The sequence below is a fragment of the Falco rusticolus genome, chromosome 6 (genome assembly GCF_015220075.1).
Source record: "Falco rusticolus isolate bFalRus1 chromosome 6, bFalRus1.pri, whole genome shotgun sequence".
In the NCBI taxonomy this organism is placed as follows: domain Eukaryota; kingdom Metazoa; phylum Chordata; class Aves; order Falconiformes; family Falconidae; genus Falco; species Falco rusticolus.
The window spans coordinates 48,496,627-48,511,290 of record NC_051192.1 but is presented as its reverse complement, the minus strand read 5'-3'; the positions used below and the strand labels follow the sequence as shown (position 1 = coordinate 48,511,290).

The 14,664-nt window shown below is 48.2% G+C and overlaps 1 protein-coding gene across 2 annotated transcripts in view; it reads left to right on the top strand.

Annotated features, from left to right (window-relative positions):
* Nucleotides 1–14,664, top strand: part of UTRN (utrophin) — a 413,274-nt gene that overhangs the window by 15,300 nt on the left and 383,310 nt on the right. The window contains exons 1-2 of one of the 2 annotated variants that reach the window (XM_037392248.1): nucleotides 11,676–11,796; nucleotides 12,618–12,762. The exons of the other annotated variant lie outside the window; for it this stretch is intronic. Of the exons in view, the coding sequence (XP_037248145.1) occupies nucleotides 12,684–12,762 (79 nt within the window). The 5' untranslated portion in view covers nucleotides 11,676–11,796; nucleotides 12,618–12,683. Of the gene's footprint in view, nucleotides 1–11,675; nucleotides 11,797–12,617; nucleotides 12,763–14,664 lie in introns of those variants that run through there. 2 annotated transcript variants of the gene reach the window in all.

The window sequence follows — 14,664 nt, the reverse complement described above, 5'->3', positions numbered from 1 at the left end:
AGTCTGCTTCGGAGTCAGCTGAACGGCGGTGCTAGTGAAAGGGACGCAGCAGGAACGCTGAAGTGAGCAAGGGCAGTGTGTGTGCAGCTGGCAGCCAGCCACCTTCTGCCTCCCCCTGTCACAGAGCTGCCTGCTTAGGTACACACTTGGCCCTCCAAGTTGTCTTGTCTTTAACTCTACAAATCCAAAGTGATCGAGCTGTTCAGGCACAAAGTGGATTATAAAGGCTGTGAAAGGCACATACCATCTGAAGATAAATGGTGCACAAAGGAGCTGGGGCTGTGAAGTTAATTTCCAGAAAAGATTAAATTAAACAGAAAGCAGACCCTTCTGAGGATGCATTGCAACATACGTCCTTTGACAAAACCCATCCCCTAGAGCCCCCTGGCAATCTGCAGACCTCCTCAGACTAAACCTAAGAGCCTTCCTGTAAATAAAGAAGGGACAGACTCTGGAGGCAATCTGGACCTCTGTGAAAAGCCTCTTTGTGCCAGTCTGCGAGGGCTGGAAACGTCTTAGGCAGCAGAACTATGGATGCTGACAGCAACAACTCCTCCAGCGGGCTTGGCGCTCTGACGGGAGGACAGGGGCTGGCTCTGTGACCCCATACCCTGCAGCTGAGGCAGACTGGCGAGTTACTGGGGCATCTGGCAGATGTAAAGCCTTACGTAGTGTTTGGGGCTTGCTCTCCCTAGCCGCTTTCTGCCTCTCCTGGGGCAGGAAGTTTGATGGTTTCCAGCTGAAACAGTTGATGGAAAATTCCTGTTAAGGAAGAAAAAGTAGAGGCTTTGGTAAAGACTTTATAGTGATGGGCTGGGGCCAAACCAAGTGAGGCCAGGGCATGGGCTGGGGCCATCCCACTGTGCCTGTTGTCTGTGAGGGATGCAGAGATGCTTCTGCTGCTGTCAGGCTGCGGGGTGGTGAATCGGGGCTACTCGCTGCTTCCCCTGGTGGTTCCCTTCTCACTGCACCAAGTGAAGCTCAGGGAACAGCTGAGCACTGAAAGCAGGCTGGGCACCATTACTGTTGGGAGAGGAGGCCCTGTAAGGAGAACGCAAAGAGCATCTGAATCACTTCACCATCCACAGAAATACCCTACAAATAAAGTTGAGTTGTTTAGTTATAAATTCAATGCTGGAATGGTGTACTCTGGAATGTATATAGGGGAGAGCACCCAAAAATTAGTATTACATTAATTATTAGCGACAGCTTTGGCTGAATTTGAAAGTGTATCCTAAAGGTGAAAAGCAATCCTTGGATTATCAGGGTTTCTGGATCAGCCCTAGGACCTGTAGGCTTCCTCAGGCATTGTTGAAAATGTTTTGTTTTCCTTCATTTTTCGTATTTGAATCTGGTAATGTTTCTTTCCTGTTGCTAGTGTTACTGAGCCTCTGTTTATTGGTCGCTATTCCTAAAAACAAATCCAGGCTTCAGCTTTCGTGGGAAAAAGACGTGGCATGGGGAAACAGAGGAAGGCCCTTTGGAGGATTTGTGGCATTTGATAGCGTTACAAATGAAGCCAACAGCTATTTTAAAAAGAGCTATTCAAGTGGTTTATTTCTGGCAGAAATGGAGGAGTCCAAAGAAACCCTTACTCGCTTTGTACTAAGGCTCAGGACGTTCTCCCTGTTGTATTCCTTCCTCTGCCGCACACTTTATCTTTTGCGGATGTCAGTGGAGGGTTTCGTAACACGCTGCGTGTTCCACTCTCTTTCTCTGAGATCTTGGTGCAGCTTTACACTTTGCATCTTTATAAATAAATCATCGGTTTTCACAAATGAATCATCTATTGTTTGAGGTGGGCAGAATATTTTATGGCATCTAAGTTAAGAATCGTGATCTTTAAACGTTTGTTTTGTATTTTTGACTGGCTTTAGTTACAATTTATGTCCAAGGAGGTGTAAAGAAGAAATAGGACAAAAAGCCTCCCTGAGCTGCAGTTGTATCAGAGAGACACGTATCCTCGGTATTATTATTCATGACTCTTGGTGTAACTGTAGGGTGGAGGAGTTGCATTCTATGGCAGCTGAGGTCTGGGCACTGCTGAAACATAGGACTGAAGTGGCCCAAAGCTTTTTACTTGACAAGAAATAAGAAATGGAGATGGCTGGTGGAGCACAGGGAAACAGCAAAATGTTAAGGATGTAAAGAGATGCTTACGTGCCCAGAGCTTGCCTGGTTTTCCAGCTGTAGCAGCTGGTCATCTCAAAGCTGTTCCTGTGCCCTGTAGACCTTGCCACAAATGCTCCTGGAGGCAGTCTCACTCACAGCACATGTACCTTGATACTTGTCAGCATGATGGGCTGTGGACATAACATACACCTCAGAGCTTGCTGTATTACTGTTACCTACGGTATTTTAATCGTTCTCTCTGTTGTATTAAGAACACATAATTGAGGCTTTGCTAATCCTTTTTGGCAAAGATGACCCCTTTCGGCTCAGCACTGCACTGGGAGACATCCAACATTTTGCTTTACTCTCTTTTTTTTGAGTGGGACTTTCAGGAGCAGTCATGCACCTCATTCCACACTCAAAATAGCAAAGCTCTGTCTGTGGAAAAGTAAACTCTCCCAGTTCCCGAGGAAAGAAATGCTACTGAATAGTGCCGTGTGGGCTTCAGTGCCACACATATGACAGGGGAGGACACTCAAAATAAAAAAGAAAGGATTTAAAGATCGTTTAAGAAAAAGTTAAGGAACGTGGCAGACTAAAAAGGAGTAGAAGTATCTCTCCTGGCCAGTGCCACCAGCTTGGCTGAGGGTGGGCTGAGAGCAGGACCAGCTGCACTGGGAGGGCAGAAACACACAAAGGTACAGGACACAGGGGTGCGTGGGACTGCAGGGTCCCTGGCTCAAGTGGGATGTCTGTGTGCTTGTTGAATCCCACCCAGAGGGTCCAAGGAACTCATCTCAGGGCGTTTAATGTACACAAATGGTTTAAACACACTGGTGAAGGGAAGGCGTGGAGGGTGAGCCTGGGGGGGTCTTTGCTGGTAGCTGCGCTCTTGCATTTAGTAACTTCAGCAAAACTTTGCTGTGAACATTTGCATCCCTAACGTGTCATATACTTGCTGAAACCAGTTTTCTGCTGCACTCCCCTTTTTCACAACCCTTGTCAGGACTGTTTCTGGTCTGATGCTGACAAAGTGTTGCTGGCTGGTGATTGCTACTCCAGGGCAAGGACAGATGATTTTATATTTCATAACGGATGTTTCACAGGATTTGCTAAAATTAAGTCTCATTGCCAGCCAGCTTTCCCAGTCATATAATTTGGTCTGCTGTTGTCTTTTTATCATGCTCACGACATCATATTTCAGACTAGATATAGATTTTGAATTTGCCAAGGCTTGGATACATTTGTATTTTAAGTATACACCAGTCTTTTAACAGTAGTTGCAGCAATTGTCAGATCATATGCACAGAGTTTTAAAACAAACCTTCTGTCCTGAGCCACTCACAAGCTGTAGGGTTGAGGGACTTTGTTGCTTTGTGTTTGCATACTGTCAGGCTCAATGGCAGCTGATCCTGACAGAGTGAGCCCTTTGGTACTTCTGTGCTATAAATAATACCCTTGTCCTGTACCTGGTAAATGTTTCTAAGATGAGTCTCTAAGTGCCTGAAGTGTAAGTACTTGGGTATTATGTTACGATTATGTTTTAATGGCATAGTATAGTAGATACTCTTAAGAAGATTCTTGCTCTCACGTGGTTGGAAATTTCTCTGGAAATGCTAGTAAGGCTTTATTCTCTGAAATGCAAAGTCCACGTACGAGTTCTTTCTCAGCAAGAACAAACTCCAGCATTGCTCCCTTTTCAAACGCTTGGCCTCTGCGAGTCACTTCCAGTTAGACACATCAGTGATGTATTACGGGTTTTTGTTCTCCTCTCATTTTCTTCTGACAGTAATGCCAAAAAAGGCTTTTTCAGAGTTGGAAAATTGTTTCAATCATCTTTTCATTCAGTTTTGTGGTCTCTTTCTTCATTTCAGTGATTAAGGACTTGGCAGCGCTGGACTTCTTTTTTGGTTTGGAAGATAGCTTTGGTTTGGAACATCCCAAAATAAATGATGTCCAAAAGTTTCCTCTTTGTCTACTGCGATTTCACAGCAATTTTCATGGCTCAGTTCAGGACTGCCTAATAGAAGAAAATGGAGCAATAATTACTGCCTGCAGAGCTTCTAGCACAGCAGTTATTTAACTAGTTGCAAAATAATTTAAGGAACCAGCAAAAGTCTCTTAGAAAATTTCTTGTTCTATGAAGAACTGCGTACTTTGAGCCAACTGGTAATGTAATTCCTGCGGCCCCAGTCTGCCAGGCGTGGGATGAGCAAGGGTTCACACTCCTGCCTGGCCGAGGCATGAAGCTCACGCCCGTCAATGCTGCCTGGCATGCTATGTGTCATGCCTGCCCGTCGCTTCTGGAAATTTTATCTGTGCGTTCCTTTCAAACACTCCCAATGGCTAAAACCAATATCGGAGTACTCATCCCTCTGGGAAATCCATGGTGCTCACTAGGTTCGGAGCTCACTCTTGGCCCAGCTGTGCAAAGCAGACAGAGTGCTGCCCTAAGGCAGCGGCCAAGATTCCCTGCTCATGCGGGGTACATCTCGCAAGAGGCACCCCAGCACACGGCCGGCAGCCGGCGGCACAGGGAGCAGGGCATCCGGGAAAGCGGCTCATCTCTGCCCTGCACCTCGCTGCAGGCAGCTCACTGGTGCCTGCTCAAAGAGGAGCTCGGGAGTGGGATGAGAGGCTTCAGTCAAGGCGATTTAAACCATTAGCTGAAATAGCTTTGACTATATCTGGTGATAACTGACCTCATTCAGGCTGCATTTTCAGGAGTGTGGAATTGTGAAGCAGCAGAGATTACCTAGGCAGTGCAGAGATCTACAAATGGGCTTTGTCAGATGCCATGGCTTGCAGAGCATCTCCTTCTGTTTTACAGGTGTAGCCTCAGAAATCCAGACACTGCAAAACAAACTCGTAACTAAGCTCTCTGGTGGGTATACGACTTAACTTGCATAATTTATTCTGTTGATTAAAAAGAGCTATTCGTTTGCTCAGAATTAAAAATTCATATGCACATCTGTAATGTTCAGGTCTAACGTTTTCTTGATGACTTTACTTATTTTAGTTAAAAGCCAAAATCCTTGCCATTTCAGGGAAAGAAAAACCCAGTTAGTGGTAGTCATTAGAAGTTATTTAGGCTTTCAGCACATTGAAAAAACTTGACGTGTTTTGGAATGAGGAGCTAATGGTAGTCTTGTAAGCCCAAAGGGAGTTAGTTAAGAGTGAGGCTTCCTAGAGGGTCTGAGGGCACGCTGGCAGGGGCAGGTATGACAAAACCTGGTTCAAGCCTTCTCTGGCCATAGGCTGTCTGTCTGTCTGTGGTCTGGAAGCCAAATGTGAGGGTTTGCTCAGGGTGGTGAGAGTGCTGCTATGCAGCTTCTGGACTGCAGCTGTGTTGCAGCTCGAGGGAACAATGCCAAAGCATTTCCAGCCTGGCTGCCGTCTCAGTCATGGTGACCACCCATGTCCTCATGTGATTCAGGGCAGTAGAAGCCACAGGCTGCCAACTCTAGCCTATGGGGGAGTTTAATCAGATGGAAAGTGTTTAGTAGGTGGCAAAATGGGACATACCAACCATAGCACAGATTTTTGATGGTGCTTTTGGTGTCCCAGGGGGTGCCATTATCCCAGTAAAGATGTTAAAAACAGTGGTTTTCCAGCAGAGAGAGATTTTATTAACACTCGTGCAATCTTGTATGTAAGAACTTAAATTCGTCTAATTATGGAATTTCTTAAGGGGTCAGGTACAAAGCATCCATGTTAATCATTTAACAGGAAACGACAAAGAAACAGTGACTTGACCCATTCGTTTGATCTGAAGTGAGGCAAATAAATGTAAAAAATAGTGACTGTGAAAAATTGTTTTGTTTCATTTCTCTTTTGGTTTGTATTCATTCTGTATTGGGAGCCTTCACAGAGTACTAAGGAACTCCTTTTTAATTTTGCTAAGAATAAACTGTGTCTTCTTCCACTGCCTACCCTTAAAATAAGAAGGCTACAACAGCCTTTCCACTGATAACTATTTTTGCGGAGTGGTGAGTGCTTTCATTTTTAAAGTGTTTTGAAGTGTTTCCAAATTGCCTTCGTCCAACTATCATATTATTTCACTCCATAAATAATGCCCCTATGATAGAAGATGTTATTATTTTCCCTACTGAAAAGAGTGAACCACTCTACTAATATTACTAACACTAAGCAAGTTGACCAAGTTTATATGTTGTGATAACGCAGGAATCCTATTTCCTATTCTAACGCCTATACTGACAAACTTGCTGGAAAAGTACTTCTGTAACTGCAAAAGCATTAGGCATTGATGTGTCTAGCCATTAAACAAACCTATGCCAATACATGAGAATGAAACAGCACTGAAAAAAACAGCCAGGAGTGAAAGAAATAAACAGAAAGACTACATAAATAAACAGAAAACAACTTGTGTTAGGAGTGACTGACTAACAACTCACACCTGCCTTTGCAGAGGATTGTCTCATGCCGTTGCCAAAGGTTTCTGTCTTGCACAGGCTTTTCTGTTGCTGATGGTTTTCTTTTTTCCAATTCTCTGCTGCAGTTAAGAGAGTTATGTTGGGAGGGTAAATTGATTAGTATAATTGTTCATTAATGCACTCTTATTTAATGTACTTTTAGAGGTTATGTTCTTCAGAATGATGATAAATTATGGTAGCTTCAATTAATGTCACTGAGCTAAAGGGATGTCAGCATTTCTATTAATACAGTGCAATTTTCTGAGGTTTTATAATGAAGCTATAAAAAAATGCTGAAACTTAAGATACAAGGTTCCAGTGTATTTTGTGCACACAGTATTCCCTTGAATCTGATCTAATCAATAGATATATTGAGTCTAATGAGATAAAAATAGGGTGGAATGAGTATCTCCTGAAGATACAGATCCCGACTTGTAGAAATGGAAGTATATAAAGGGGAACAAACTGCTTTCTCTTTCGTTTAAACAGGAAGGGAAGGACAGAGAATGGTGACACTGAGACAGTCAGGGGACCTGCGGGGTTGCAGGACACAGGCACATTGCCTGGAGAGCATCTTGCACCCCATGCTCACCTGTTTACCAGATTGCCTGCTGCCCTCTGCCCTGGTGCATCCCTCCCATTTTCTGCATCTGGTGGCCCGGATGTATGGTTAACTCCGTGTAGCAAAACAGTCTTGAATTTCTTAAGATATGTTACAGTGCCTACCACAATAGGGCTTTAATTCTTGGAGGAGCTCGGAAGGAGCTTACACATAATAAAAGGCAGCTGAACTTGGAATAAAAATATGCAATCTAATATTAAAACCAGATCCCAGCCTAAGGAGCTGCGGGTAGAAAATGCTGTCCCCCCTTTAAAAATTGTGCTAGGGCTGATTTTGAATATTTTGGTATCAGTTAATTAGTTGAACAACAAAGATAACTCTAAAATACTGAGATTACAGCAAAAGAAAGGAAAAGGAACAAGCCAAGTATGTCTGCCCAGTGTACTGAAGTCTTTCAAAGGTACTGCCAAAGGAGCTGTAGATAAAACCAACCCAAGGTTTTAGAAAAATTGGTCATTTGCCTCACGAGAGGAACATACAGAGAGAGAATGTTTATTTGATATGTCTTTTTATATATTTTCCTCCTCAGATTAGAGGTAATGAAAATAGTAAGGGACTTGTACTAACTGGTTAGTGCAGTATGTCAGTACCAAAGCATCAAGGAGCTGTTACTTGAAGTCAGATGCAAGTTCTGCAGGAAAAAAAAACAGTCTGCTGAGTAACAGCCTGCCTGATCTGTTAACTGAGTGACAACACCATGGGCTGCGCAGAAAGGGACAACAAAGATACTCCGCTTGCAAAGCAGTCCATTTGGTATCTCATGTCTTCCTGAATATGGAATTGTCTTCTGAAATCATGACAGAACATTGATGAATGGGCACAGGCATTATTATAGCAGTCAATCTCAGGGTAATGAGATACGTGAAATTCCTAGTTATATCGTAATCCTATCGGTTATGTGTATTCTAAAAATAGAGATGCTAAGAACAAAGAAAAGACAAGGAGACAAGGTAAGATGAGCTCAGAGCCTCACAACAGCATTGTTTTCATGCACTGAGGAAGAAGGTATTTATTTACTTTGGTCAAAGTTCAAGGGCTCCACATCTTCACAGCCCATTTCTTCACTGTTTATTTTTCTGGGCTCCCTTTGTCTTTCCTTTCTTAATGTTATCCAAGAGGTTCATAGACTCTTCCTTTCTTTTCCTAATTTATTCCACATTATACAGAAAGGTAAACTGTGCCATACAATCCGCATGATATTAACGGTCTGCAGCAACCAAGACATCTGTAGATGAATGGAGGTTTCAGAAATACAACCGGGTGGAGAATTTGTTTTTGACTTTAGAATTGTGCTAGTCATTATTTTCTAATTCTGCCAATCTCTGGAATACAAAATTAGAGAGACCTAAAGCATACACATGTACAGAATATTAAAGATTAGGGTGGGTTTTAGTTTTTTTGTTTCCTGGATGGACTTGTGCCTAAAGACCCAGATATAAAAATTATAGCCCTTGTATCGAGAAGCCTACAGTCTAAATAACTAGCTTGGAAAACTCAGGCTTTGATCAGCAGCTGAGTGAGGCTGGCTCTGGAGAGAGGCGTGTTTGAAACACACCAGGAAGAAAATTCTCCTGCTTCCCTGAGGTAGCGCGCAGGCTTGTTATTCTATTAGCCTTCTGTTGGTGCTCCACAGCTCAAATAAGATAATGATCCTACTTTTGTCTAAAACAGGAAAAAAAAAAAGGTGGAAAAAAGACTAAAAAGGAAATGCTATCAGGTTAAGTTGAAATGTGTTTCTTTTTGCAAAATAATTCCTAGGTGCTTATAGAGCAAGATTATAAAAATCAGGACCTTGGGCTTACACATGGATATTTGAAACGGGATATACCAGCTCTCTGCTCCAGCTTATCAGTTTGACTGCAGCTTTTAGCGATCAAAGTTACTGCTACCTGACAGCGGTCTTGGGTAACCTTTGTGAAATGACTAATTCCCTCATTGCAGCCTACAAAAGAAAGGGCTTTCTGCCATTTAGCAGTCCCTTGCATTAGGCAAGGCAACGCTTTGGGATCCCCAGGCCATGCACCACTGCTAGATACCCTGCAGTGAGAAATGATTTTTGTCTCTGTTGAGTCCTGAGCAGGCCCTGGGTTACACAGATGGGTACGTCCCTCGTTCTGTTCATGGCAGACCCGCTTGAAAAGTGGCTGGGGTACATCTGCATTCTGGGTTTCCAGTATGTAGGGGGCATTTCATCTGGGGCATTGAAAATCCAGCATGCAGAGGGAAGGCAGGGTGGGGTGGAGAAGCCATCTGTTCAATCAAAAGCAGCAAGGCAGGTGCTCTTCTAACAACAAACATGGTGTTCATAGTACAGATTTATCAGTACAAGGTAAACAAACAGGCATAAACATGGACCGTAACTTTCCAACAAAAGCAGCCTACTGCTGAGCGCTGCCCGAGACACAACAGGCATCGACACCTGTGGTTTTGTAGCGATTGTCATCCGTGATCTGCAATTCTCAACAGATTCACAACTTCAGTCATCACGACGCTTTATTATTATCTCTTTACAAGTAGAAACCATTAATGACTTCATGCAGTGGTTTGGATTAAGCAGATCAAGGATGAATTAACTAATTTGCACTGAATCAGCCAGGAAATCTGTTGAGTGACCAGAAATAGACAACTTAATCTTTAGGGCTTCTCCAAAATGCTATATCACATTATCTACGAGGCCCTGCACCCTGGGATGCAGGATGGTAAAGACCCAGTCCCTGTTACACATGTACTGCACAGATCAAAAAGAAAGGAAAAAAATGTTAAATGCAGTTAGGATTAAGATAATAGTAATTTACAGGTAGCTTGTTTGATTCCTTTGAGGTATCTCTGTTTTCCTTGGGGAAACCATTAAGGTATGGGTAAATATCAAAGGTAGCTTAGGTTAAACTACACATCATCGTTATTTATCGTTGGTACCTGTAGTGCCTAGTGAACTCACGAGCTGTATTCCGGTAAGGAGAAACAGTGAAGAAATGGGCTGTGAAGATGTGGAGCCCTTGAACTTTGACCAAAGTAAATAAATACCTTCTTCCTCAGTGCATGAAAACAATGCTGTTGTGAGGCTCTGAGCTCATCTTACCTTGTCTCCTTGTCTTTTCTTTGTTCTTAGCATCTCTATTTTTAGAATACACATAACCGATAGGATTACGATATAACTAGGAATTTCACGTATCTCATTACCCTGAGATTGACTGCTATAATAATGCCTGTGCCCATTCATCAATGTTCTGTCATGATTTCAGAAGACAATTCCATATTCAGGAAGACATGAGATACCAAATGGACTGCTTTGCAAGCGGAGTATCTTTGTTGTCCCTTTCTGCGCAGCCCATGGTGTTGTCACTCAGTTAACAGATCAGGCAGGCTGTTACTCAGCAGACTGTTTTTTTTCCTGCAGAACTTGCACCCTCATTTCATTGTCACCGATTGGTTTTCACGTGGAGGTACAAAATAAGCGTGTTGCCACGCCTGGGCTACTCCTGCCATAAACCGGGCACCTTTGGTTCTGCGGGCTGCTGCCTGGTGCCCGGTCCTGTCGCTAAGGCTGAAGGCCTGGGGCGCTGGGGACGCACCTGGCCCGGGGAGCAGCCGGGACAGCCCTGGGGCCGGTGGCCGCGCTGGGGGCGGCTCCGGCACGGCGTCCGCCCGGGTGCTCCCCGCAGCGCCGGGTCCCCGCCGCCTGCCCCGGCAAACACGTGCGTGTTTACCCCGAGGCTGCGGCGATCAATTAATTAGCGTGAGCCAGTATTTCACGGGTGTGTCCGGCTGCCCATACGGTAGAGCCGAGCAGGGGCACCGGGCGCCGCTCCTGCCCTGCCCGCCGCGCAGCACAGCTCCCGGCACCTACCGGCCGCCCCTGGGGCCGGGCTCGGACGCTCGGGGCGTTCGGGAGGGCTACGTCCTGCTGCTCAGCGTGTCACCGTCCGAAACACCACTCAAGCTCCGCCCGCACCCCCTCGCCGTGCGGCTCCGGTGTTACCGAGGAGCGCCGCGGTGCCCGCCCGGTCCGGCCCGCCGCGCGCTTCGCCCCCTCGGCGCTGCGAGACCGCGCTCAGCCGGCGCGGGAGAGGGACGGAGGCGGGAGCGCGCAGGTGAGCCCGGGAAGGGCCGGCGGGGCGGGGCGGGGCGGGGCGGCCCCCACGGCCCCCGCTGCCGGACCGGCCGCTTTCCCGGGCGGGGCCCGCAGACGCGCGGGGCTGAGCCGGCGGCAGCCCGCGGGCGCGGGGCGGGGGCGGTGCGGAGCCTCGCCCCGCCCCTCCGCGCCCCGCCCCTCCGTGCCCCGCCCCTCCGTGCCCCGCCCCATCCCGGCCGGGGCCCGCGGCGGGCGCAGCCCCGCCCCTCCTGCCCCTCGGCGAAGGGGCCGCGCGGCCGGGGCGGCTCTCCCGCACCCGCGGCGCTGGCCCGGCTAACAAAGGGGGCGCGGGGCCGGGGCGGAGCTCCGCAGGGCCGGGCCGGGAGGGGCGGAGGAAGAGGAGGAGGAGGAGGTAGGGCAGGGGCGGCAGCGGCTCCGGCTCGCACAGAAAGTTGTGGGTCCGCCAGCGCACCGCCGCGGGAGTCACCGTTGCCGGGGGACGGGGTGCGGGGAGGGGCCGGGCCGTGGGGAAGCGGGGCTATCGCCGTGCCCGAGCGGTGAGTGGCGGCGGGTGGCTGCCGGCGGGTGCCCCAGCGCCTCCGGGAGCGGGGCGGCACCGCGGCTCCGGGAGCGGCGGCCGGGGGGGGGGGGGGGGGGCGACTTTGTTCCCGGCTCCGAGGCGGGGGATCAGCACCTGCGGGCGGGGCGGGGGCGCCGGTGCGGGGCGGCGGGGGCACGGGCGGGACGGGGCGGCCGCGGGCGGGACGGGGCGAGGAGCGGCCCCGCCGCAGGGGTGCCCGAGGGCCGGCAGCGCCGCTGCGGCCGCATATCCCGCCGGGAGGAGGTGCCGGCCGGCCGCCGGGCCGGGATCCCCGCCGGGGGGAGGCGTGTGCGGGGCCGGTCCCGGTCCCGTGGGCCTCGCCCCCCCTGCCCGCCAGAGTGGCTTCGTGGTTTCGCCCACACGTGGGTCTCACGCTGCCGGGCCGGCCGGAGGAGGACGCCGGCCCCTCGCCCCCTCCCAGCCGGTGGCCCGGCGCCCCGAGCTGTGGCAGCCCCCGGAGCGGGATGTCCCGCTGGCTGCCGGCTGCGTGGCGGTGCCGCTGCGTGGCTGTGTCCCGCCCCTCCGGGGTGCGCGGGTGGGGACGGGGCGCCCCGTCGCCCAGGGGTGGCCGATGCTTCGCTTTCGTGGCGAGGGGTTAACCCGGCCGGCAGCCCCCTCTGCGCCGCCGCCCCCCGTAAGCCGCGTGCACGCCCCTCGGCGGGGGCGCAGCGAGTGGCTGGTGGGGCGGGCACGGCCGGAGCCCCGTCCCGTCCCGCGCCGAGTCGCGCCCGGTGCAGCCCCCGGTGACGGTGCCTCTGCCCTGCTCCTGCCCTGTAGGTGCTGCAGGTGCCCTCCGTGGAAGCCCCCTCCCCGCGGGTGTAGGCTGCTGCCCGGCCAGCGGGCATGGCCGGCCTCCCTGAGCAGGAGGAAGGGCCTGGTGGGGCGCACGGCGAGTTCAGCGACATCATCAAGTCCCGATCAGGTAAGCTGGCCGAGGCGGTTTGCCCGTTTTCTCCTCTTCTCTACGTGTAGCATCCTCCGGCATTTTTAAACACCACGTTTTTCCAACTGTGTTTTTGGCCGTGTATCGGCAGTACAGCCAGCGGCTGAGGCTCTTTGTGCAGCTGTCCTACAATTAAGTAATAGTAATCATACATATCTTTTCTTTTTTTTTTTTTTTGACAGTGTTAGTCAAGTCTGTTTGGGATCTACCTCCTGCATTGTAATTACCTCTGCTTTTGTAAATAACCATGTGCTTAAAGTGCTCTTATGCAACCTAGTGTTGGCAGCTTTTGTGTTTATTCTCAGATGCTGAAAATGGCAACTGTGGCCGCAGTCCTGTACCTCCTGAACGTGCGTCGCGGTGGTGCTCGTGCAGTAAATTAATGTGCTTCCTCCTTAATGTAAAACAGTTGTCTAAGGCTACTCGCTGAGGCATTTCCTCCAGCAAAACAGTCATGAAACAGATCTGAAGGTTATTGGAAAAACATGTTTGTTTGTTTTTCCCCCGCTGTTGCCTTCTGAGGTGGATGCTGGGGAGGGTAAGGGGGTACTCTCATTTTAGCAGGGGGAGAGCAGAGGCTTTGGAGGGGCAGAAGCAAGTTGTTTAAGCCTTGAGAGAAGTTTGCGCTACATCCAGAGGCTGGATGCTCGCTTTTTTAGCCTCAGAGGAGCTCTTTTCTCTCTTAAATGCAAAATGCTCCTGTTGTCAGAAGAGTTTCCTTCGATATCTGCAATCTAGCAGTGTGTTTTTAAAATGTGCCATACATGAAAAACTGTAGTTCTTCAGTTGGTGGTGATTTGATATGTCGGATTGTGTAGGATGCGGATTTGAATCTGGATTCCATTGGTGTTTGAACAGTCTGTTTCTTAGACCTCCTCTTTCTGAGCCAGTCTTCCTCTTAACTTCCCTTTCATAAACGGCACTTCCAGAAATGCTTGTGTTTTTCCCATCTTGAATTCAGTAGTGCTGGTTTACATTTTCTGCTGTTACTTTGAAACCTCTGGACATGATTTGATTGTGTCTCGCCAGCACCTCTAAGGGCTTTGAGTTTGGGGAAGGCTTGCAGACAGTTTGTATGCATGTATGTATGGAAGTGCTACAGTTTTATAAGAGGTCTGAGGAACTGCGGCTGTATTTGAGGTTTTCCTTGGATGAACAAATTGTACAGTAAGTATTGTTGTTTTGGTTAGGGGAGATGATTGTAAGTCTCCTGTTACAACAGTTTTAACTTTCTTCTTTGTTAATGAGAAAATGATGTATATGCTAATACAAGGCTGAAAGACTTGTGCATTAAATTAAAAATAGCAAGTGAAGATTGGTCTTAAATAATTCATCTTTTCTAAATAGTACATGGGTTTGGATCTGGATGTGCGATTCCGTCAAGTTAATTACGTACTACATAGCTCTGATCTGAACCATTCCTTACAAGTAAACCTGTGGGAGGGATTCCTTAATGAAAGGGCTGAAGTTTCCTGAAGTACAGATGGCAGCAAATTAAAGGCTAGTTGTCAGGACTGGGGAAAAAATATTCTAAGCTATGCTTCCATTTTTCCTAGATAGCTGGAAAAGAGAATGATATTTTTGATACTTAGAAAGGAAAACAGAGTTGCTTTTTGCTGGGAAGACTTCTTCACAGTATAAGTGACTGGAGTAAAGTAGAAGTATTGCCTTATAACTTACTAGTATTTGCGGTAGCTAAGGGTCCGTCTGCATTTTGAGGCTACAGAAAGCAGAACCAGACAAGGTTTGAGATCTCAGTTTACTTCTGTCGCAGAAAATGAGTGGTTACTCTGTTTCTTGCTGCTTCGTAAGTTCATCACCTGCAATACAGGAAATCGCTCACACTTTGATCAGAGAGCATGCAAATATGCATTTAATATT